Raw genomic sequence first — 24,800 nt, 5'->3', positions numbered from 1 at the left:
TTTTTCAGCAATACTCAAGTTCTGTGCTACCTAGCACCTACTTAACTATAATGAACGCAATGAGCAAATACTTTGATTTATAAACTGGAAAAGCTGTGCTGGTAAAAAAGAGATAGAAATCTAATTGGAGGTAAGACAACTACAGTAGAAGTGTAGTTGTTGTACCTAGATCGTAGTTTGTTTGTAATAGTGCTCTATGTGATTTTTCATATTGACAGTTTGAATTTTGATAGTGTAGTGAGTTAATCTTGTGCTTCCACATGTTGATTCTACTTCAGGCATTGATTTCTGCCAGCAGCTGATTTCCCAAGAACTGAGGTTGAGAAAGCTGGCTATCTGTATGTTGATAGTTATCATCTTGGTACTGCCATTTGAAATGGCAGATTCTGAAGTTTAAAAAAATATGAAAAGAAGATTTGGGGGGCAAGACATCTGCCCACTTTAGAGTTTCAACACCAATGTGTTGTTATCTGTTCTGTCCAGACTTCTTTTTTCTAAATGAGATTTGTAATTCTTGAATTCAATATACCATGGGATTTGAAGTCATGTTCTCCAGTATATTATGCCTCAACATTATTAATCTAGTATAACCACTGAACTACCATAGCAGACTTGTTAACAGGTTGCCCAGTTGTACCATGACTAACTCATAATAAATGACCTCTCAGCCACCCCATTTTTACAGTGTTAAGTTTATGGATGATGTGCTTAGCAGTACTGTTGATACAGCTTAATGTTGCAAAGTGCCTCTGTAAGCCACATAATGCAGAGCAATTTGTAATCTAACATTGTGACAATTACAATGGTATGCTCCCAATTCTGGGCTGTCTCTTATCTACCATAGTATTTTACTGCATAGTTGTAATTGTCATGTAGTGATGGAAAAAAAAATAGAATAAATGATTCACGTGTAATGCCAAAACAGCATTGATTGATTTGATCTATTGATTTGTTACTAGGGTTTACATGGGATGCTTCCTGTGTCTCATGAGTGACATTGTGACATGTTTTATATGTTGGTAATTAATAGTGTGGAAAAATGTTTTGCAGTCATTTATTAAAATGTTCTTTTTCTCTCTCAGGTATCCACGATTGGGTGAATTAGTGGAACATGTATTTCCACTAATAGCACAAGAAAGAAGCTCAGCTTTTCTTTACCCTGAATACAGTCATTTTGCATTTTGGAGGGAACCACTTCGCGAACTTGATGCAGATGAGCTCAATGAACTTAAAATCACTAAAGAATAATGGGACATTGCAAGAACTGAGAGCAACACATAGGCATATCAGTGCCTTCAATTCTAATATAGCACATTGTGATCTGTAACTTCTGATTTGAAGTCCAATGATGTGGAGAATCTATAACCTGTTTAACAGTTAAAGTACTAGTTGTAAGTATTATTCCAAGTGAAGTCAAGTGGGGTTTCAGTAGGTGCCACTTGTGACCAGTCTCGTGTTACTGTTTCTCCATCTAACTGCAATCGGAAAGTTCAGATTACAGGTAAAGCACTTTGCACGCTAAAGACTTGAGATATAAATGAAGATATGTTATAGACTGCAAATCCTTTGAAAAGCCATTGTGCTTATGGCACAGCACTTTCATCTCTATGGGAGAATTCCCATATTTTATTGTATTTCTGTGAGGATGCAGATGACAATCTCTTATTTCCTAATTTATAGATTTTCCAGTCTCCATCAAAACTGGAAAATTGATGCAATTCTCATGCAGAACACTTGTTTCTGAAGTTAACTCCTCTTCATTGCTCCCATGTCTCACAACAGTGGACCACTTTAGCGCAATGGAGCCTTTTTGCGATGCATGGATATCTAAATAAGCTGTGCCTAAAAGTAGCATAAAAGAGGCTGCCTTACATGGATGGGAGTGAGAAGGGCTGACATAGAAATCAAGCAGTCAAATCTTTGGGAGAGACTTTGATTTTTTTTTGTTTGAACTGAGCAGAAGCCTGCAAATGGAGTGAGATTGAGTAACTGGAAGTCTTAGAAAATTGGGGGAACAAATTGGATTAGAGATGATTAGAAACCTGGCCATAAACAAGAGACGGGAAGCTGGAATGAGGCAGTTGGCCACTAGAAATGTAGCTGTAAGGCAGACCAAAATGACAGTAAGTGCGGGAGTCATAATGCCTGACTGCAGACTAGAATCTAGAGCTTTTCCCATGTTGCAATAGTACAGCACAAGGCAAAGAAGAAAATGAATAGAAAATAAAACAAATCTACAGTAGTGGTAAGCAAAAAAGCATGACATAAAAGAAGTTTATGTCTTGCTCACCTTTTAAATAGTTTTATGGCCGGCTGAGTATTTGCTTCCTCTTGGTCTGCCTCTCAAAACGGAGTTCAGAGTAAATGTAGTAAATTTTAAGCTACACAATACGATGGCACATCTTAAAAAAAAATTTATTCATTCCTTTTTAAAACTGTGACAAGTAGAACAATAGCCCTGATATATCTCATGTAATCGCATGGCAAGGAGGGACATGCGGTCTATGAGAAATTTTGCCAGTGGACACTAACTTTACTAAATTTGGCAAAGGCAAAGATCTCTATTCATTTTGATTTTCTTTTTAGACTCACCATTTATAGCAGATTTAAATTCAACCAATTTTTTTTGTTCGTTTGGTGCCGTTTTGCAGTTATAAATAAAATACTGCATTTCCCTATCTGGTGTTTTGGCAGAAAACAGCTTCCACAACAAGTTTGACAAGTTGTATGCTACACATTTACTCTGGTGTGGAAGCAGTGAAATTACACTGAAATAGATCCTGTAGTACAAATGAGCAGTAAGCCATAAAGATCTTTTTATGCAAGATGTTATAATATTTTAGATCAACATGTTTAATGAACATACTGATCCATGGTTTGTGTGGTATAAATTTGATTGTGGTGCAAACCCAGTGTGAAAACTCTTTTGATAAAAATGCTACTGAAATGTGAAGCAGGATGGGAACTTAAGCTAATGAGCTCACAACTGCCAAACAAAAACTTGCAAGCTTAAATCCTTGAACTAACTAACCTCAGTTACACAGACTGCTTGAATGAGCTATGAGATGAAGTGTCATGTGAAAAGGAAGAATTTAATATTGTAAACAGCAAAAAAATCCTGTTCCTCCTGCCTAAACCTTTTGGTTTAGTTTGGTGCTAGTGATTGTGCAGCCATTAAGACCATAATTCAATTCTTTGTTGGGGCTAGGCTCATGATAGTGAGACATCTGTAAGAGGGAAGCAGAAAAATTTTATAATGCAACTGTGCAGTTTTGGAACAGTTATTACACAGGGGTTTGAAAGACTGGTACTTTTCTGTTATTTCACTTTATAAATGCAAAATATGTTGGGTTGCGTTTTGATCTAAATGGAAAAGTTATATTGTTACCATTCAGCAAGTACTGATTGGACATTAGTAGAACAGACCATTTGAAATGTATGTTCTTTCTGTGAAAGTTCAGACATTTGCAAAGAATCACATTTTAGCTAATTTTTTTTCTATTTTAACTATGCTGCACGTACTCCCTGTGTGAATGAGCTGAGTTTTTTATGGGTTTGGTTTTTTTTCGTAAGGCACAAATCACATAGCAGATGTTCATTGATGTAACAATCCTGCTCTGGATCAGGGTCAAAGCACAGTGTAGCATAGAAAGCAAATGCTTACAAGTAAATAGTTCTCTTAACTGGCCTGGAAAATATTTTGCTTCTTGAACAGTGGTGCAAGATAATTTATTAAACCATCAGTTCTATGGGAGTTTCTTTTTTGCAGTTATGAATGTTGGTTAAAATAGACACAATCTTAAATGGTGAGCATTCTACATGCTCAATATTCATATTTGTGATCAAAATTAAGATGATTGTTCTATAGCATGTTAAAATAAGTCTTAAGTGCAAATTCAGAAAATCACTCCATAATCAACCTGTAATATGGTGTTGAAAAAGTAGCAGAGTTTCCAAATATATTTGATTTGCCACATTGAAGTTATTATAATTTATATAATTATTAAAGTGAATGTGTTTCAAATATCACTGTTGAATATTTCTTAAGTATACCTAAGGTGGAATTTTCACGGCAGGGCCGGAAAAAAACCATTCAAAAGCCCATTGACTTTGGCAGGACTGGAAAATCCCCCTGGCGGGAAGGGCCGTAAATTTCCGTCCCAAGAGTAATTAAAGAAATGAACTTAATGAGTGGTATGTCTGACTTGTTATTTTTATGGTAAGCTGTCAAAATGTTTACATCTCATTCTAATGTTAAATAACATAGCCAAGGACTAAAAAATGTAATTATATTTACTAAATATTATACACCAAGTATTTTACAATGGGAGAAAAGAACATTTTCGCTTTTGACAATGAAAACATCAAGGACTCACTTTAAGTACAAACTGGGCCAGATTCAGAGCAAAAGTCTGTCTCTTGTGTCTGAAAAATATCCCTTACCCTCTTCTTTGGAAGTCACTACCGCATCAAGCTCCAATTAAGTTTAACAAACTGAGTTTCAAAGGAAATTCAGGATATTTTAAAGAAGTAAAGCTTTTTATAGATCTTTCCTTAATTTAAAACATCTCTAGCTGCAGTTGCTTTGTCGTGACCTGTTGTAGATCCATTCCATCCCATGCATAATTCTAACCATATCTTTGATTGTTTTTGCAATAATGGCTTCCTCTGGGTAGTTGAAACCAGTCAGAGACTATCTGGCATGTAAAACAACTGGATCTTTGAACTGTGTGGCTGATAGTTCAGTGCTTTTCAAATGCTGTGATGTAAGTCAACGGACAGGAAACCTGCTGGCAACAAGACACATACAACAGGCCAGAACTTAACCTGTTCTCTTTGGACACATGCCAGGTATGTTAATACTAGATTACTGTCTTGGCACAGCATGCAATAGAAAAACTGTGTGTGTCCGTCAGTGCCCTAGGCAGGAACAATGTACACTTTTACAGTGGACCTTTCAGCACTAGTCAGCAGATGGGATTGTACATTTGATAGCCATCTTTTAATACAAGAAGCTGGATGTATTTTGTTGCCACCTTTGAGAACAGGAAGTTGAAATTGGTTTTGTTGCTAGACTCAGGACTGCCTTGCACCATCATTCAAAGGAGCCTTTCTTTTCTAACTGGATGATGTTTCTCAGTTCATTCTTGACCACTCACTGGTTTAGTTACAGTTGTGCTTCATGTTTTCTGTTACTGCAGCACATAAATCACATTGCAACAATGCAAAATGGGTAACTGCCCCATTAGCATTAGAGTTGCCATCTTTGGCCAAGAACAAAACCACAAGGGTTGCACCTGAGATTCATCTTGTAAGAATACATCTTACATATTTTCACATTTTGCTAACAAATAATTAGAACGTGTACTAGCTTAATTTCAAACCATATGTTTATTGCAAACATTAAATTAAACAGTAGAAAACGTGTATTTAATTTACAGAAAATAGCACCAATACTTGTTCACAAAGTTTAGTTCCATATGTTCAAAGATGTACACTAATATACAAAACAAGAGGACTTCAAGTTCATACGTATGTTGAACAGTTCTTCAATGTCAATTACAAATGACTGAATTGCAATGTAATGCTAGCATTTATTACTAAAAAAGATAAACAATTATACTTTCTCATTTGAATACATTTTTCAACAAAATGTTTTAAATTATTACAAATGTGGCAGTTTGCTTCATCTTGAACAAGTGTCACCTTCCCCAAAATACAGTCATCTGATCAAAAATTTGGTGGGTTGTTTCTGCCCGTTCAAAATTTGAATTTGAAAGTTTTTTTTCTTAACCCAGTAAAATACACTCAGCCACAAAACAGTCCTTGATCTTTCACAACCACTCATTAACATTTTTAAACAACATAGAAGATCTCATTTTAGTCTCTGCCACAGAACTGTGCTTGAACTTTACAGATCCAATAAAGCACAAGATTTACAAACGTTTTGCTGGTGCAGAAAATATTTATGGTCCCCATAATGTTCAAATCTTGTAGACGGCAACTGGTAAAAGCTTATTCATCTTGATCAAACGTTGTGTATCATTTCATTGTTAAAGACAACTGAACTAGTGGACTGTAGTTGGCAAACTAGGTGAAATTTTGTAATTCTTGACCACATACGTACAGATGTGCACACAATTTTGTGCTGTCATTTCTCGCTTTGATTGGTGTTTGCTAGTGCTGAACTTAGGTAATTTGCTTTCCATCTGTGTACATATGCTATCTGAATCTTTGGATGTTTAGAGTGAAAAAATGCAATACTCAAGATTTCATGCGTTGTTTTATGAGAAAATAAATGTTGGCACAGATTATGTAACATTAGCCAGTATTTAGGATGAAGGTCAGTCGACAGATTTTCATAGAAAAGAATTAATTTAAAGCTTACATTTGGAAAAAAAAAAATAACACTGGCATCTGTATGGATGTTTTAATGCTACCTGAGTCAATATTTTTGCTATTATGAATAAAAAAAAACCTTTGGCTTTATTAGCTAATGTAATGCCTAACTGGCTAATGGTAGCTTACATCCTGGTAGTGAGCAGTGATGGTGCCAGTATAGTACAGATCATCTAACTAATGCAGAATATTTTTGAACTCCAAACGTTGAGATTTTCCCCCAGCCACCCCAGTGCTTATCTTGCATCAGTTTGTATTTGATGCTGTTTAATATGGTAAATTTTATTACTTTTGAGGCACTTTCTTTGAGGAAAAGAATTCTTGGGGTTAAATGGGCATTTAACTGGAACATTTCTTTCAAGATCCCATATAAAATCTTTAGCATTTTAGCCCTTTGAGCACTGAGACTTTAAGCTTTCTAAGTACAAGTATTTTTGCATGAATTATGTAAAACTGGAAATTTCTGAAAATATGTATTAAAAATAGAATTATATATGTACAAAAGCAACAGACATTTATTAAATGTGTTCCTAGATTTTAAAAAATGGCATTGTCAATATTGTAGTAATTTTGTCTTGTTCTCAAAGGGTTAATGCACAAACATCAGAGGCAATGACTTAAACTTGTTGTTTTCTGAAGGTGTAATCATACTTGATAGGCAGCAACCCAAATTTGTGTTTTGCTCAGTGGTGCTTGATTTAAAAATATAGATTAGCCTCAGACCATTTTTGGTTCTAGTATGGTTCGATCTGCCAAATGTTTACATTTGAAATGAATCTTTCCAGTTCACTGTTTGCTCTACAAGAAGCATTTTAAATCAGATGATGGCCAGTTCCTTCAGTTCTAGCTGCTGTCAAAATTACCTGGGCTTTGTCAACTGTGCATTGGTGAATCGTTCAGCAGAACACCACTGAATGTAGAGTGTAGCTCCTCAGTTCCTGCGTAAGCTAATTTTCCTGACATGACGACAACACTCACTTCGTCACCAGTTTTCAGACCAAGAATTAGGCTGAACACAGCAAGGCCACCTCCAGGATGATTCTCAATTTTATCCACGGCAATTTCTAATAGCTCAGTTCTGTAGCCAGCTGTGTCCACTTGTGCAACACTCACGTTGGATACAGTGAGCACAGCCTCAATGCGCTCATTTCTCTGAGGAGTCAGTACAGCACTAATAAAGTACTGTCCACTGTAAGGAACTGTAAATATACCTGCAAAACAAATAAATTATAAACCTTTAGTGAGTACTGTTGTGGAAAAATCTTTGAGTGAATCAAATGCCACAACAGCAGTTAAAATTTATATAATGCCTTTAACGTCCCAAAGTGTTTCAGAAGTGGTACCCAAGTGAATGTAACAAAATTTGACACCAAGCTACATAAGGAGTTATTGGGGCAGGTGATCAAAAGCTTGGTCAAAGAGATATGTTGTAAGAAGCATCTTAAAACAGTTTAAAAGCCAGAGGTTTAGAAAGGGAGGGGAGAACTTGGGGCCAAAGCAGTTGAAGGCACAACTGTTAGATTGGGAAAGCATGAGAGACCTTAATGAAAGATGGGAGGGGATAAGGCGATGGAGTGATTTGAACACAAGGATGAGAATTTTAAATTTGTGACATTGCTGGATGCTCCTCTATAAATAATACATTTTAGTACCTTAATGGTGAAATAATCATTCTCTAGATTTCTTCTTTTGCAAAAAGGCATTTGTCAGGAATCACCTGGGGGGCTTTAGATGTGTTGTTGAAAACATTGTAGTTGCTTGGATGGTAAATAGCCTCTTGTCAAATATGATATTACAGACTTAATTCCAACTAGATATTTTTATCATTAATGTTTTTCAAATTAATCACTTGTTAGGCAATGGAAGTGATTTGACTCAAACATGTTGTGCTGTATTATTTTGGCAAAGAACTATTAAGAGAAGATAATAGAATGTGAAAAAGACTTGGAGGGAAAGAAAGCAATATAGGAATGGTTATTGTTCACAATAGAAAAAGGATGGGTTCAATGTAAAATTGTTTGAGCAGATAAGGAATGAAATAGCATGATGAATTGCAATTACCTGGAACTGCTGGATTGAAGATGGAGACCATCCAGAAGGAGGAGATAAATTCAAGAAGCTAATGTATAGCAGATGGTTCCCTGTCCTCTGCTCGAGGCAATGACTTGAAATGAGATGAAACTACCCTCTGCACAGAGACTGAAGTGGTTCTGTATTACTCACCTGCACGGAACTTCCCCAGTGATTTCTGAAGTTAATGGGAGCCAAAGTAAATTTTTTTAAAAACTTGTGTAGAACTGCGTATCCACAAATTACTGTTGTTTTTTTTTCCAGATGGGCAGTTTCAAAATTACTCCTCAAAAGAACTATAAACTTTGGCTTTCATAAACTTCCCAAAGGCTTAGGCATTGGTAAATGATACTGGCACTTCTCCACCCCTTGTACTGAGGAGACTAATAATATGCTTTGTTCATTCGCACAGCAATAGCCATGATTCTTGACTCACCAGTTAATTTAAAAAGTACTCCTACATATAAATGGTTTTACTGCTACAAGATTGAAAGTTGAATCAATAAAATCATACACTTCAAAATAAGTGAGGTATCACTGATCACTAGAAGAAAGCAAAGCAATTGGTATTAAATGTGCAGATGATAAAGTTACCAGACCTTATTCAGTATTCAGTTGTGAGCCAGAGATGGGAGGTAATCTGGAGGTGAACTTGATTTTTCTCATCTGACTACTCGTTTCAACTGTAGCCTAATATATTAAAGACTGATATTCCACAAGGCAGGCTAAATTTTCAGATGTTAAAGATGTAAAAGAAGGAGTTGGATTAACAGATTTAAATGAAGTTTTTCAGTTGTAATCTGCTGGTCTGCTATGGGAGTATGCCACCCTCTCCTCTGGCAGTAGGTAGGAAAAAAGCCATCAACAAATTAATAATGTGTGGTGTGACTTGGGGGGAGGTGGCAGTATGCTCAAAAATGGCTCACGTGTATAATTTCTCCAGACAGTAAGTTTCCAATCCCATCTGTGTTTAAATGGAGGAATGGATGATTGATGGGTATGCTATCCCGGTCCCCATTTCTAGCTGTCCGTCGAGGAGCAGTAAATGGCATAGACATGGGAGCAGATCGCCTTACTGCTGTGGATTGATGTGTAGCCTTCATAAGCTCCGAAAAGGCACACTTGCTGTTAGAAATGGCTTGCTTCAGCCTGTAAAGTGGTTTATACTGTTTTGAAATGACTAAAAGCATTGTGCCAATAAAGCAGCTGCGAATGTGCTAGATGATATCATACCTGTGCGGGGTTCATAGTGACTTCCATCATTGATGAGAATTTTGTTGAATCTTACAACACCATTATCGGCAGAGTAGGGCTTTTCGGTCAGACCCACAGAAAATATAACGTGTTTTTCAAAGGCTGGTAATCCTGGAAATAAAACTTATAATCAATGGACTCTTTTAAAAAAGATAATTACAATGAAAAAAGCTTGGAATTGGTTGATTTTACTATTTTAATTGAAAACCCACAAAGACCTATGACATAATTTGTGACTAAACATTGACAGCAGTATTCAATAATGGAAAACATTCATGCATATTGAATCTATTTAGTGAAAGCAGTCTTGGGATAAATAAAACCTGATTTTTATCAAGGAAAAATAAAACTTGGCCAGCTGGTTACTGCCAGTACAGGAAATGTTTGTGATGGAAAGAATCTGTTCAAGGCACTTTCTATGTTGGGAACGTTAAACAAAACGTTTAAATGATCTTAACTTTTGAATGTTATGCTTTTCTTAATTGGATGTAAACCAATGCTATAATATGAAGTGGCCTTTGGGTTATCACTATTAGGATAGATCTGTATAAAATAGATCTACATTTTAAATTGATATATTCCAGTACTCTTTTTAAAAAAAAAAAATAGCATGGAATTCATGCCAAATTAACCCAAGTAAAGGTCTATTGGATGTGGTTGGCATAAAGACTTTGAACACTGTGCTTTGACCCTTTGAAGTGATGAACTTGACACTGGTATAGACAAATGCAATGAACAAATCTTGACTAGTGCAGTTAAATTTAGTCCAAACTCAATTTGGATACAAAAGTACAGCACAAACCTAAAGTGAAACTTGGCATAATTATCAAGGAAAATATTCCCTAGCTCTGTCATTATTCATGTTAAACTTAAATACATGCAGAGAATTCAAAAGTTAGAACAAAGTTCAGAAAGGAAATACCTCTGATGCATTCAACATAGTTCGCACAGAAGTGTTGCTGTTGCTCTCTAATACACAAACCCTCTTGTGCAGCTATCTTAATATGACTACAGCATGTGATGTGCATTATGGCTGGAGTTTTCTGCTTCTGCACTTGCCAACCCATATTTTTTCTCCCATTCACTAATTGGGATTATGTTTTGGTTTGGTGATTGCAGAAGCAGAAACAATGGCTAGATGCCATTTTCAAATTAAGAGAACTGGACGCTGTGGTAAGCTACTGAATACAAAATCTTGCCAACTTGGAGGGATGCTTCAGTTTTGAAGTTGTCTTCTTCTGACAATCTCATACTTATCCCCTGCATTTGTTTCTGATCTGAAAACTACCCTTTTTATGCCATACGTTACAGGTAGTGTGTGTGTCAGAGTTAATAAACACCTCATTTACAATAATCTGTTTATTTGCTGTAGCCTTGCAGAATATTATTACATTCTTTTCAAAATAGTGTTTGTTATGTAGCAAAGATTTACGGACTAAAGCAATTGACTATTTACATAGCCAATTGAAGCACAATAACTGTCATACTAAAATTGGAATAAATGTTTGTAAACTGACATAGTTGGAAATGGATTAATTACCCTTTATACTAAGGGCTCCTGTGTTGGTCTGTGCATTTCTACCAATGGATGAACAAAGAAATGTTTCAAAGCCTTAGATTTTATACAAGGCATTAAACTCAAAGTTCTTATTTGGTCTTGAGAGTGATTGTTAGATCATAAGTAGCAGCAGCAGGAGTAGGCCATTTGGCCCATTAAGACTGCTGCCATTCAATAAAGTCATGGCCGATCTGATTGTGGTCTTAACTCCACTTTCCACCAAGTTCTTCATAACCCTTGACTCCCTTGTGAATCAAAAATCTGTCAAGCTCAGACTTGAATATATTCAGTGACATAGCATCCACTGCTCTGTCGAAGAGAAATCCCAAGACTAATGATACTCAGAAGAAATTCCTCCACATTTCCGTCTTAAATGGGAGGCCCCTTATTTTTAAATTGTGCCCCCTAGTTCTAGAGTCCCCCATGAGGGCTATGTAAAGAGAAAATATAAAACCACTCTCATTTACGTAAATGTCCCAAGGCACTTAATGAAGATGTAACTGGATGCAAATGGATGGTAATGGCCAACAAACCGATATTAGAAGAGGTGATCAAAAGCAAGGATGCGAAGAAATTCAAACAGCATGTTAACTGTTGTGTATGAACAATTCACACATCTATGAGGAAAATATGATGGAACAAACCAGTATTTTAAATCAAAGGAATCATTTGGTAATTTAAATCTCTGAGCCAAACTAATCTGTAACTCAAACAAGCAATTCAGGTTTGCCCACAGAAATGACTGGCAGAGGCAGAAGTTCAGGCCCTACTCAAATGTAGTAAATTCAAAATACAAAATTTGGGCAGAATATTATGACTACTCAATTATATTTGACTGTACATATGGGATACATACACGTCCCACAAAGGGGGCTTTCAACTCTCTAGATTTTTTCTACCATTATGAAATGAATACAAACTGGGAATATGTGAAAAAAGTGCAAGTGCAGACTAACAGCATATTCAATGATCTGTTGTGAAATTAGTTTAAATATTCAGTTAACTTACCTTCTAACATTAAATATGTACAAGAATACAAATGTTTTCAGTGGCAGCATGCAACAGTCCTGCTAGCTGCTGATCATTCCTGACTGGCACATAAATTTCTATCTCTGAATGCAAGCATCTTTAATGCTTACAATTGACTGAAATGCACTATCTTTGGACATACAAACATAGGAAACAGGAGAAGAAGTAGGCCATTTGTGATCTCAAGCCTGTTCTGCCATTTGATAAGATCATAGCTGATCTGTTTGTTTTGAACTCCCCATTGCCATCTACCCCCAATAACCTTTGACTCCGTTGCCTAACAAAAATCTATCTACCTCTGCCTTAAAAATATTCAATGACCCTGCCTTGAGGCAAAGTGTTCCAAAATTGCACAACCCTCAGGGGAAAAATATCTCCATCTGCCCTAAAAGGGTGGCCCCTAATTTTAAAACAGTGCCCCCTAGTTCTGGAATCACCCACAAGAGGAAACATCCTTTCCCTGTCCACCTTGTAAAGACCATTCAGGATCTTATATACTTCAATCTTCTAAACTCCAGTGGAAACAAGCCCAGTCTGTCCAACCTTTCCTCATAAGCCAACCCACTCATTCCAGGTATCAATCCAGTAAACCTCCTTTGAACTGCCTCCAATGCATTTATATCCTTCCTTAAACAAGGAGACCAAAACTGCAAACAGTATTAGAGGTGCGTCTCACCAATGCCCTGTAAACTGAAGCATAGCATCCTTACTTTTATAATATAAAAGCAAAATACTGAAAATCTTAAACAAAACAGAAAACGCTGGAAAAACTCAGCAGGTCTAGCAGCATCTGTGGAGAGAGAAACAGAGTTAACGTTTCGAGTCCGTATGACCCTTCATTAAAGCTTTTATGTTCAATTCATCGCGTAAAGGAGGAATTCCATTAGCCACTTTAATTACTTGCTGTACCTGCATACTAACTTTTTGTGACTTGCACTAGAACACCTAGATCCCGCTGTGCCCTGAATTCTGCAGCCATTCTCCGTTTAAGTAATACTCTGCTTTTTTATTAACTTATGAACAACTTCACATTTCCCCATGTTATATTCCATCTGCCAAATTTTTGCCCACTCACTCAACCTATCTATATCCGTCTGCAACCTCCTTTTGTCCTCTTCAGAACAAAACTTTCCTACCTATCTTTGTGTCATCTGCAAATTTAGCTACCAAGTCTTCGCTTCCCTCATCTAAGTCATTGATATAAATTGTAAAAAGTTGAGGCCCCAACACATACCCCTGCAGGACTCGTCACATCCTGCCAGTCTGAAAAAGACCCATTTACGCGTACTGTTTTTTGTCATCCAATCAATTTTCTATCCACGTTAATATGTTATTCCCCTGCATCATGAGATTTTATTTTCCGCAATAACCTTTGATATGGCACCTTATCAAATGCCTTCTGGAAATCCAAGTATAGTACATCTACAGGCTCCCCTTTATCCACAGCACATGTTACTCCTTCAAAGAACTCCAATAAATTAGTTAAGCACGATTTCCTTTTCGCAAAACCATGCTGACTCCTCCCGATTTTCTCTAAGTGCCCAGCTATAACCACCTTAATGATCAATTCTAACACCTTCCAACGATAGACGTCAAGCTAACTGGCCTACAGTTTCCAGTTTTCTGCCTCCCTCTCTTCTTGAATAGAGGGATTATATTTGCTACTTTCCAGTCTGATGGAACCTTTGCAGGATCTAGCGAATTTTAGAAAATTAACTATCTCATTTGCCACCTTTTTTATGACCCTAGGATGAAATCAAAGAACAAAAAAAAGTACAGCACAGGAACAGGCCCTTCGGCCCTCCAAGCCTGCACCGATCATATTGCCTGTCAAACTAAAACATTTTGTACTTCCGGGGTCCGTATCCCTCTATTCGCATCCTATTCATGTATTTCTCAGGCTGCCTCTTAAACACCACTATCGTACCTGCTTCCACCACCACCTCTGGCAGCGAATTCCGGACACTCACTACCCTCTGCGTAAAAAACTTGCCCCGCACATCTCCAAAGTTTTCTCCCCTCACCTTAAATCTATGTCCCCTAGTAAATGACTCTTCCATCCTGGGGAAAAGCTTCTGACTATCTACTCTGTCCGTGCCACTCATAATTTTGTAAATGTCTATCAAGTCGCCCCTCAATCTCCGTCGCTCTAGTGAGAACAATCCGAGTTTCTCCAACCTCTCTTCATAGCTAATAACCTCCAGACCAGGCAGCATTCTGGTAAACCTCCTCTGCACCCTCTCCAATGCCTCCATATCCTTCTGGTAATCCATCAGGATCTGGAGACTTGTCGGCCCGCAGCTCCATCAGTTTGCTCAGTACTGCTTTCCTAGTGATTGTAATTTCACCAAGTTCCTCTCTTCCTTCCACCTCCTGATTTATAGCTATTACTGGAATGTTCTTTGCATTTTTATAGTGAAGTCAGAAGCAAAAAATGTGTTCATTTAATCTGCCATTTCCTTATTATTTACTATTTACTCCCCATTCACACTCTCTGGAGGACCAACACACTTTCTTTTACTCTTTTCCTTTTTAAATACCTGTAGAAACTCTTGTTATCTGTTTTGCATTTCTAGCTAGCTTCCTCTCATACTAATTCCTTTCAACCAAGGCAATCTAGGGCTTTGTGTGTTAAATACTACCACAACTTAGGACACATTGCTATGTTAATGCAAGGCACTTCACAGAAGCACCATGAAGCAGAATTTGTCACTGAGCCATGTCAGGTGGTGACCAAAAACTTGGTTGAAAAGGAGCGTCTTGAAGGCAGAGACATCTAGGGAAGGGGATCCAGAGCTTAGGGCCCAATCAGCAGAAGGCATAGCCACCAATGATGGAGCAATGGAAATTGGGAATATGTAAGAGGCTAGTATTAGAGAAGCGCAGAAATCTTAAAGGGATATAAGGGCTGGAAGAGGTTACAGAGAAAGGGAAGGGTAAGGCCATGGAGTGATTTTAAAACTAAGATGAGAATATAACATAGGCAGCAGGACTTTGGATCAGCTCGAGTTTACCGAGGGTGAGGGGTCAGCCAGAGGAGCATTGGAACAGTCAATTATAGAGGTCACCAAGTCATAGATAGGAATTTCAGGAACACATGAGCAGAGGCAGAGATGATGGAGGTAAAAGTAGGCAATCTTGGTGATGAGGCTATGGGATTGGAAACTCAGTTCAGGGTGGACTGGGACACGAAGGATGAAAACAGTTTGGTTCAGCATCAGACAAAAGTTAGGAACAGAGTTTGTGGCAGGACCTAAAGACAATGGCTTCGGTCTTTGCATTATTCAACTGGAAGAAATTCCTGCTCATCCAATACTGGGTGTCAAATAAGCAGCGTGACACATCGGAGACAGTGGAGAGTTTGAGAGAGATGGCGTTGAAGTAGACTTGGGTGTCATCAGCTTACATATGGAATTTGACGTTTTCAGATGATGTTGAGGGGCAGCATGTAGATGAGGAATAGGATGGGGCTAAGGATAGATCCTTGGGGGACACCAAAAGGTAATGGTGTAGGAATGGGAAGAGAAACCATCATAGGTAATTCTTTGGCTACGACTGGATAGATAAGAATGGAACCAAGTGGGTACAGTCCCAACCATCTGGATGATGGTGGAGAGGTGCTGGAGAAGAATGCCATGGTCAGCCGTGGCAAAGACTGCAGACAGGCCAAAAAGAATGAAAGGGGATAGTTTATCACGCTCATTCTTAGATGGGCAGAAACCTGATTGGAAAGGTTAAAACATAAAGTTCAGAGATAGATGGACACAGATTTGGTAGGTGTTCAAATATTTAGAAGAGAAAAGAGATTGGAAATGGGGTTGTAGTTTGCAAGGACAAGAAGGGTCAGAGTAGTTTGTAAGGAGGGGGGATGGTGGCAGATTTGAAAGGGAGTGGTACCTTTAAGAAAAACAACTAACATGAGGGCTAGGAAGGGAGGCTGGGTGGTCAGCAGCTTGGTGGCCAAAGGAGTCAGAGGTAAATCTCAGGCTCAGAGAGGGCATGAGGGAAGATGGCAAAGAAACTAGAGAAAGCTAAGAGTTCAGGGCTAGGGCAGGGTTGGGGGGGCGGGGGGAAGCAGCAGAGGAAGCTGAAAAGATGGTCTCAAACTTGTGACAAGAAGCTCCTTAGGTATGTTGGAACAGTGTGGCGAAGGGGTTCGGAAGAGGGGTTAAGATGGCAGTTTGTAGTGAAGAGAAGCCAGGAGATACCTCTGCATTCCTGGAATAGCAAACAGTTTTGGCAGAGTAAAGCTGAACTTGAGTACATTTCTGGTCCAGCCAGATCTGGTGGTAAATGGCTCAACCATATGTCTGCCTTAAACATATGAGAATGGAGATGGAGTGGTACTGGGGGAACGACGAAGATGAGAGAAAGGGTTTAACTGGGGATAAAGGGTATCAAAGTGGGGGGCAAGAGATTAAGCAGATTGGTAGCTGCAGGAATATTGTGGTGAATGGGGGAGGGGGTTAGAGGGGCTTTGAAAGTTTAAGTTTTCCATGTGACTTAAAGATATCAATAAAAACTGATTAGGTATGATTCTAAAATTTGGAAATTTATCTGGCAATCATGAACCTTAATCTTTTGTGATGTGCTGTACTACTGGTATTTTTAATATCAAAGTACTGACTGGAAAATAATTGGTACCAGTAGTCTATAAAGTATTTTTTGCATACTTTTAGTAATTTTACCTGATGATCCAGGTGGGCCTATGGGTCCTTGTAAATCTGAAATGCAGAATAACACAATTAGATTTTGGAAACCTGCCACTGACTGTATTTCAAGAGTTTGACATTTAATTCCATCCATTTTTATATTGGCATTTTTCATTTAGTAAGGAGCTTTGCCTAGATATGCAAGTAATTTCCTTTAACAAAATATCAAAATACCAACATTGAGAACTGTCACTGGCTAATTATTATACAAGTAATCTTCAATTACTATTGCATGGATCTGTTTAATTATGTACCGTATAGGCCACTTAGTGAACTCATAAATCCAGGTGACCTATCTAATCCAGGAACATAAAACAATCCAGGGAAAATTGATAGATTTAGTTGTAACTTTTTATCAACAAGATCCATGTGTATAGAATATGTGCTTGTTCTGCTTCAATGTCTGTATTGTTATTACCTCAGAGTTCTATCTTCGTTATGCATAGTATGGCTTCATGTGTTGCGTATTGCATGTGCTGTGGGAGTGTAACGGATCAGTTTAAGGCGTCTCTGGCATCTACTTAATCTAAACCAGCCAAATTCTGATCACAGATTGACCAATGATTTATTATAATTTGGATTTTTTTTCCTGACCTGAAATACATTTTAGAAATCATTGCCAATATAGAGTATTGGATTAAATAATTGTGCAACTATGCATTATAATAAGAATGGATTTGTAAAATCACCAGCTGATTTTTTGGTTGCCCTTTTTGAACAAATTAAACTAAAAAACAGTTGTCTATCTCTTTACATTATTTCAATAATAATAATCTGATATAGCCCTTCAAAAGTACTCAACTAATTAGATAGCTCTTTCAAATAGCCTACACAGACACAAGGGGAGGAATGACCTCCCTTTGTACTCTATGATTCTGCAAAACTCCATAGCTTTACTTATATTTGGCCTGACTAGATACTGTGTAGAAAACAAAAAAACATTTTTAATGGATTGGCCTGTGTGAAACACTTGGTTCTAGCTTTAAACCTACACTAAACCAACAGAAATTTACTCTAGAACCAGGGTTTTTAACAAATAAATATTAAAAGAACAATCCTGTTGGAATAATTGCTACATATATTCCTTACTAACACTTAAAATAATACAGATGAACAAACTCTGCCATTTGCTACAATCATCTCTTCATTTAATGATACTAAATGTGAGGCAATTACAAAAAGCATGACATACAACTATCAGTAAATTACAAGACAAATTCAATCCCGCATTTCTGATGAGATGCTAAACAGGTTTGATCTGTTGTGAATGAAAGCAGGATCCCTAAAATGAGATAACTGCCTTAAATTCATTGCTAAGCGTTTGACCTTCATAAGGGATTTTCTTTTCTCAAAGCCTGTAGCAAGTTTATTATCGGTTGCATGATGGACTGCAAAGTGTAATAAAAATGAAGATTTGAGAACTGTGCTCTAATTCAATTAACAATTGCAGATTACATTACAAACTATGAAGTTTAGTGGTTTGTGAACAATTAGTTCCCCAAAGTGTGTCTCCCAAATGTGTGTGTGTTGAATATAATATAGCAGTCTTTTTTAAAAGAGCATCATTTTATAACATTGTGTTCCAAATATTCAGCTGTCACATTAAAGCACTATGATACAGGGCCTCGATCGGATATTACTATTGATTGTGATATTTGCAACCTCGAAATGAACAGCATATCATAAAAGGATCCATAGGATCATAAATAATTACAGCACAGGGGGCCTCATTTCAGTGCTGGCTCTCTGAGAGCAACTCAGCTAGTCTCACTATCCTGTCCTTTCCCCATTGCCTTGCAAATCTTTTTTCTTCAGAGAATTATCCAATTCCCTCTTGAATGTCACAGCTGAATCTGCCTCCACCACATTCTCAAACCATGCATTCCAAATTCAAACTAGTTGTTGCGTAAAAATGTTTTTCCTCACGCTACCCAAATTCATCAGCCTAAATTGGTGTCCTGTGATTCTTGACCCTTCTGTCAATAGGAACAGTTTTTTCCCATTTACTCTGTCTTGACCCCTTATGATTTTGAACACCTCTATTAAATCTCCTCTTAATGGAGAACAATGCTAGGTTCACCAATCTATCAAGGTAACCTAAGTCTCTCATGCCTGGAATTATTCTCAAACTTTTCCTGCATGCTATCCAATGCCTTCACATTGTTCCTAAAGTGTGGTGCCCAATAATATTCTAGTTGAGGTTAAACTTGTTTTATACAGATTCACCATAACTTCCTTGCTTTTGTGCTCTATGCCTCTCCTAGGCATATGAACTGCTTTCTCAATGCCCTACCACCTTCAACAATTTGTGCATATATACCTTAAGGTTATTCTGTGTCTACAACCCCTTTAGAATTGTATTCTTTATTTTATACTGTCTTTCCTCATTCCGCCTACCAAAATGTATAACTTCACACTTCTTCATTAAATTTCATCTGCCACCTGTCCACCCATTCCGCCAACTTGCCTGTGCCCTCTTGAAGTTTATCAGTACCCTTCGCACAGTTCACAATACTTACAATTTTTGTGTCATCTGCAAATTTTGAAATTGAAATTAATCCAGATTGAGAAAAGCAGTGGGCTTCATATGGACCCCTGGGAAACCTAACTATATACTGTTCCCCAGCCTGAAAAACAATGGCTCTCTGCTACCTGGCACTCAACCAACTTAGTATCCCTGCTGGCACTGTCCCTTTTATTCCATGGGCTTCAATTTTGCTGACAAGCCTGTCATCTGTCAGTTTATCCAATAACCACTCACACCAGATCAATTGTATTATCCACAAAGCCTCTGTTACCTCAACAAAAAACTCAATCAAATTAGAGTTAAGGACAAATTGTGTTCAACTCTGTGCTGGCTTTCCTTAATTAATCCACATTTGTCCAAGTGACTTAATTTTGACTCAGATGATCATTTCTAAAAACTTTCCCACCTTTGAAGTTAAACTGACTGGCCTGTTGCAGGTGTCAGGAAGATATAATAATTCTCAATGTTATTGAAATTTATTGTAAAATAGTGTAATAGGGGTGTGTGTGTGTGAGAGAGAGAGAGAGAAAGAGTTAATTGGATTAAAGGCAGCTGGCCTGAAGGGTTTGATGTAAACATGGTAAAGACTGGGTAAGTTTAAAATGCAAGAGGTAAAGGGAACATTTGCATTTTAAATAAGGCCAGACTAGATTATTTTCAAAAGAGGGAGTGAAATGTGTCACCTAGCCAGGTGAAGTTTAGAAAATATGTTTATTTTTCCCAAAGATTACTGGTAAAACTTAGTTCTATGAGAGGTTTTTATTATCAGGAATATAAAGTCCAAAGACATAGAGAAACAATGGGAGTTTGCATTCAAAGGGGGAATATGTATGAAGGAGTGAAACCTGTGTGTAAAGGTAGGCATTTTAAGATCTTACAAGTGTGAAAAGCCTTCAGCATCTATGCCTCATCTGCTGTTTTCAAAGAACTGAAGTTAAGAAAACTCACTTTGAATCCGACTGGTTCAGGGTATCATGTTTCTTTGCCTGGGTCTTTTAAAATCTGTGTGTCTTACTGTTGCCTTAACAAAAGTGTAACTGGGAGTTAGATTAATTAGGGGATTTAGAAGTTATCATAGTAGTAATTTGTAGATCTATGTATGTATTTAAAAATCACTTCTCTTATTAATAGATGTTTAATCTAGTTTTGTAAAATCTATAAGACTTGGTGGCCATATTACTACTGAATTCAAGGCACGCATCTCTAAATTTATACAAACTGCAAAACCAGTTGTGGCAGTTGTTTCAAGTTTCCCTTTGGGATTTGAACAACTCTGCATTTACCATCGGCTGTGCCATAACACTGGGCTTAACTTTACACCTTTTTTTGAACAAGGGTGTAACATTTGCAGTCATCTAGTCCTCTGGCACCACTTTTTCATCTAAGGAGGATTGGAAGACTATGACCAGTGCCGCCTCAATTTCCACCCTTCCTTCCCTCAGTATCCTTGGATGTATCTGATCTGGTACTGGTGACTAAGTTCAGCCAGCCTTTCTAATACCTCTTTATCAATTTTTAACCCATCCGATATCGCAACTACTTCCTCTTTCACTATGATTTGGCAGCATCTTCTTCCTTGGTAAAGAAAGTTGCAACGTGTACTCATTAAATACCACAGCCATGCCCTCTGCCTGCATGTATAAATCCCCTTTTCAGTCTCTAATTGATCCTACTCCTCCTATCATCCTATTATTATTTTTATGCCTATAGAAGACTTTTGCAATCTCTTTTATGTTGGCTGCCAGTCTCATCTCGTACACACTCTTTGCTGCTCTTATTTCTTTTTGCACTTCCACTCCGAACCTTGTATATTCAGCCTGGCTCTCCTAACTATATTTAAACCTGCCTTTTGTCAAACATAACATTTTTCTGCAAAATCATATGCTCTATCTCTTTCATCCTCCAGGAGAGCTCTGGCTTTGTTTATCCAATCTTGCCCGCTCATGGGAATGTATTTCAATGGTACTCAAACTACCTCCTTTGTAAAGGCGGCCCATTGCTCCATCACAATTTTGCCTGCCAATCTTTGATTCCAGTTTATTTCAGTCAAAACTGATGACACAAAGATGGGTGGGTGGGTGAGCTGTGAAGAGGATACAGAGATGCTTCAGGGTGATTTGCACAAGTTGAGTGAGTGGGCAAATGCATAGTAGAAGCATGTGGATAAATGTGAGGTTATCCACTTTGGTAGCAAAAACAGGAAGGCAGATTATTATCTGAATGGCTATAAATTGAGAGATGGGAATGTGCAACGAGACCTGGGTGTCATCGTTGAAGGTAAGCATGCAGGTGCAGCAGGCGGTAAAGAAGGCAAATGGTATGTTGGCCTTCATAGCCAGAGGATTCGAGTACAAGAGCAGGGATGTCTTGCTGCAATTATACAGGGCCTTGGTGAGACCACACTTGGAATATTGTGTGCAGTTTTGGTCTCCTTATCTGAGGATGTCCTTGCTACAGAGGGAGTGCAGCGAAGGTTTATCAGACTGATTCTTGGGATGGCGGGACTGACATATGAGGAGAGATTGAATCGGTTAGGATTATATTCGCTGGAGTTCAGAAGAATGAGGGGGGATCTCACAGAAGCCTATAAAATTCTAACAGGACTAGACAGGGTAGATGCAGGAAGGATGTTCCCGATGGTGGGGGAGTCCAGAACCGGGGGTCACAGTCTGAGGATATGGGATGGATCATTTAGGACTAAGATGAGGAGAAATTTCTTTACCCAGAGAGTGATGAGCCTGTGGAATTCGCTACCACAGAAAGTTGTTGAGGCCAAAACATTGTATGTTTTCAAGAAGGACTTAGATATAGCTCTTGGGGCGAAAGGGATCAAAGGATATGGGGAGAAACCGGGAGCAGGCTATTGAGTTGGGTGATCAGCCATGATTATAAAGAATGGCGGAGCAGGCTCGAAGGGCCGAATGGCCTACTCCTGCTCCTAGTTTCTATGTTTCTATAAAACCATTTTTCTCATCTGCTGAAATTTGCCCTCTACCAGATTAACTACTTTTATTCTGGGTTGCTCCTTGTCCTTTTACATAGCTAAACTAAACCATATCATACTATGACCACCGTCCCCTAAAGGTTCCCTTATTGGCACTTGTCCTACCTCATTCCTCAGAACCAAATCCAGCCTTGTTGGACTGGAAACATACCGATTTAGGAAATTCTCCTGCACACACTTTAGATACTCTTTCCCCCTCTCTGGCCTTTACACTATTGCTATCCCCGTCTATATTAAAGTCCCCATTATAATAACTCTATAGTTTTTGCATCTCTGTGATTTCTTTACAAATTTGTTCCTCTCTATCTTTCCCAACAGTGGTGACCTATAGAATATACCCAGTAGTGTAATGATTAGACAGGTCTTGTGGAGCAGCGGTAACATCCCTACCTCTGAACCAGAAGCTCCAGGCTCAAGTCCCACTTCAGAACTTGATGGCCACAGAAGGCGTTCATAACGTGGCCAAACAGGTTGATTATCAGCCTGTAAATCCTTCGAATAAACCTGATGGCAGGCAGTAAGAGCAGGAGAGTCTCCTGGTCAGCAACACTGCAGAAGGCAATGGCAAACCACTGTAGTACTTTGCCAAGCATAATCATGCTTAATATTATAAACATACTCATAATTATATGATTCATAGTCATGGACCAATCCAATGGAAGTCCATGGTCGCTTAGGGCATGGTACCTGGAGGTATTTAATGGTACCTCTATTATTTCTTAACTCTAACCAAAAGGATTCTGTTCTTGACCTCCCCTAGGACATCCTCCCTTCTAACACTATAATATTCTCCTTAATCAATACCACCACCCCTCCTCCTTTCTTTCTTTCCCTACTTTCCTGAACACCTTTGTAGTTCGTATCCAGCCCTGCTCTTTTTTTCAGCCAGGTCTCCATTATCTACACAACATCATATTTCCACATGGCTACTTGCATCTGCAGCTTACCATCTTTATTTACCGCACTGTGTGTTCACATGCATGTACAATAAACCCAATTTGTGCCTTATTGCATTCACTCTAATACTTTGTTTCTTACTTTGTGAGTATGTGTCTCTCCCAATTCTTTGTACTCCTTGTGTTCCTCTCTAATGCTATTTCCTGGTTGCAATCCTCTGTCAAGTTAGATAAACCCTGCTGTAAAGCACTACCAAACCTCCCAGTGAGGGCATTGGCCTTGTCTCTATTCAGGTGCAACCTGTTTGGCCTGTACAGGCCCATCTCCCCCCGGATCCAGACCCAGTGTGCCAGGAATCTAAAACCGCCCCTCCTGCATCATCTCCCCAGTCACACATTCTTGTGCTCTATCCTATTTCAGTACTCACTACTGCGTGGCACTGAGAGTAATCCGGAGATTACTACCTTCGCGATCCTGCCTGCTGGTTTCTTTCCTAGCTTCTTAAAATCTGCCTGCAGGATTACACTCCTCTTTCTGCCTATGTTGTTGGTACTGCTAAGAACCACAACTGGTGGCTGCTCACTCTCCCTGTCTGAGTGCTCTGCAGCCACTCAGTGGCATCCTTGACCGTGGTACCAGGGAGACAACATAGCATCCTGGAGTCGTGTCTGTCTGTTCCCCTCACTACTGAATCCCCTACCACTATTGCTCCTCCACTCTTCTGCCTTTCCCCTTGTGCAGCTGAACCACCCTGGTGTCATTGCCAAAGAGACCACCACTCTCACCAGTATTCAGAACTGAATACTAATTGGTGAGTGAAAGGACTCCGATTCCTGCACTACTTGTCTGGTCCTTCTTAACTGCCCGGCGATCATCCATTCCCTCGCCACCTGCACACCCTCAAGCTGCAGGGTGACCCACATCCAGAAACATGCTATCCACCTAGGTCTCAGGATCACAGATGCACGGCAGTGAAGCCAGCTGCAGTTCTATTTCAGATAAAAGCAAAATAATGCGGATGCTGGAAATCTGAAATAAAAACAAAAAATGCTGGGAAAAACTCAGGTCTGGCAGCTTCTGTGTAGAGAGAAACAGAGTTAACGTTTTGAGTCCATATGACTCCTCTTCAGAGCTAAAGGGAGGTTGGAATGTGATGGATTTTATACTGGTTAAGAGGGGTGGAGCAAGTGGAGCAAAATAGGTCAGTGCTAGGTGGACACTCAAGAGAGATTTGACAAAGATGTCATGGACATAAGACAAAGGGAGTGTTAAGGGTAATGTTAAAGACTAAAGGAGGTGCTGATAGTGGCATAAAGGTAAGATGGCAGGATGTGTTAATAGCAGAACAAG

General features: G+C 38.6%; 2 protein-coding genes across 5 annotated transcripts in view; one reads left to right on the top strand and one right to left on the bottom strand.

The window, feature by feature from the left end:
* Window positions 1-4,188, top strand: part of LOC144688479 (phosphatidate phosphatase LPIN2-like) — a 97,472-nt gene extending 93,284 nt beyond the window's left edge. For both annotated transcript variants that reach the window (XM_078555080.1, XM_078555081.1), the window contains one exon: window positions 1,083-4,188. In XM_078555080.1, the coding sequence (XP_078411206.1) occupies window positions 1,083-1,248 (166 nt within the window). In that variant the 3' untranslated portion in view covers window positions 1,249-4,188. The remainder of the gene's footprint in view (window positions 1-1,082) is intronic.
* A 1,184-nt stretch (window positions 4,189-5,372) lies between these two features.
* The window catches only part of emilin3b (elastin microfibril interfacer 3b), a 44,643-nt gene continuing 25,215 nt past the window's right edge, over window positions 5,373-24,800 (bottom strand). Inside the window, exons 5-7 of one of the 3 annotated variants that reach the window (XM_078555077.1) lie at window positions 16,984-17,034; window positions 9,703-9,834; window positions 5,373-7,610 (exon numbers count right to left, since the gene is read on the bottom strand). In XM_078555077.1, the coding sequence (XP_078411203.1) occupies window positions 7,273-7,610; window positions 9,703-9,834; window positions 16,984-17,034 (521 nt within the window). In that variant the 3' untranslated portion in view covers window positions 5,373-7,272. The remainder of the gene's footprint in view (window positions 7,611-9,702; window positions 9,835-16,983; window positions 17,035-24,800) is intronic. The other 2 variants (XM_078555078.1, XM_078555079.1) reach the window with 2 other exon arrangements.

The sequence above is a fragment of the Cetorhinus maximus genome, chromosome 13 (genome assembly GCF_964194155.1).
Source record: "Cetorhinus maximus chromosome 13, sCetMax3.hap1.1, whole genome shotgun sequence".
In the NCBI taxonomy this organism is placed as follows: domain Eukaryota; kingdom Metazoa; phylum Chordata; class Chondrichthyes; order Lamniformes; family Cetorhinidae; genus Cetorhinus; species Cetorhinus maximus.
Note: the sequence above shows the minus strand (reverse complement) of the source record. Positions and strands in the feature narration are given on the sequence as shown.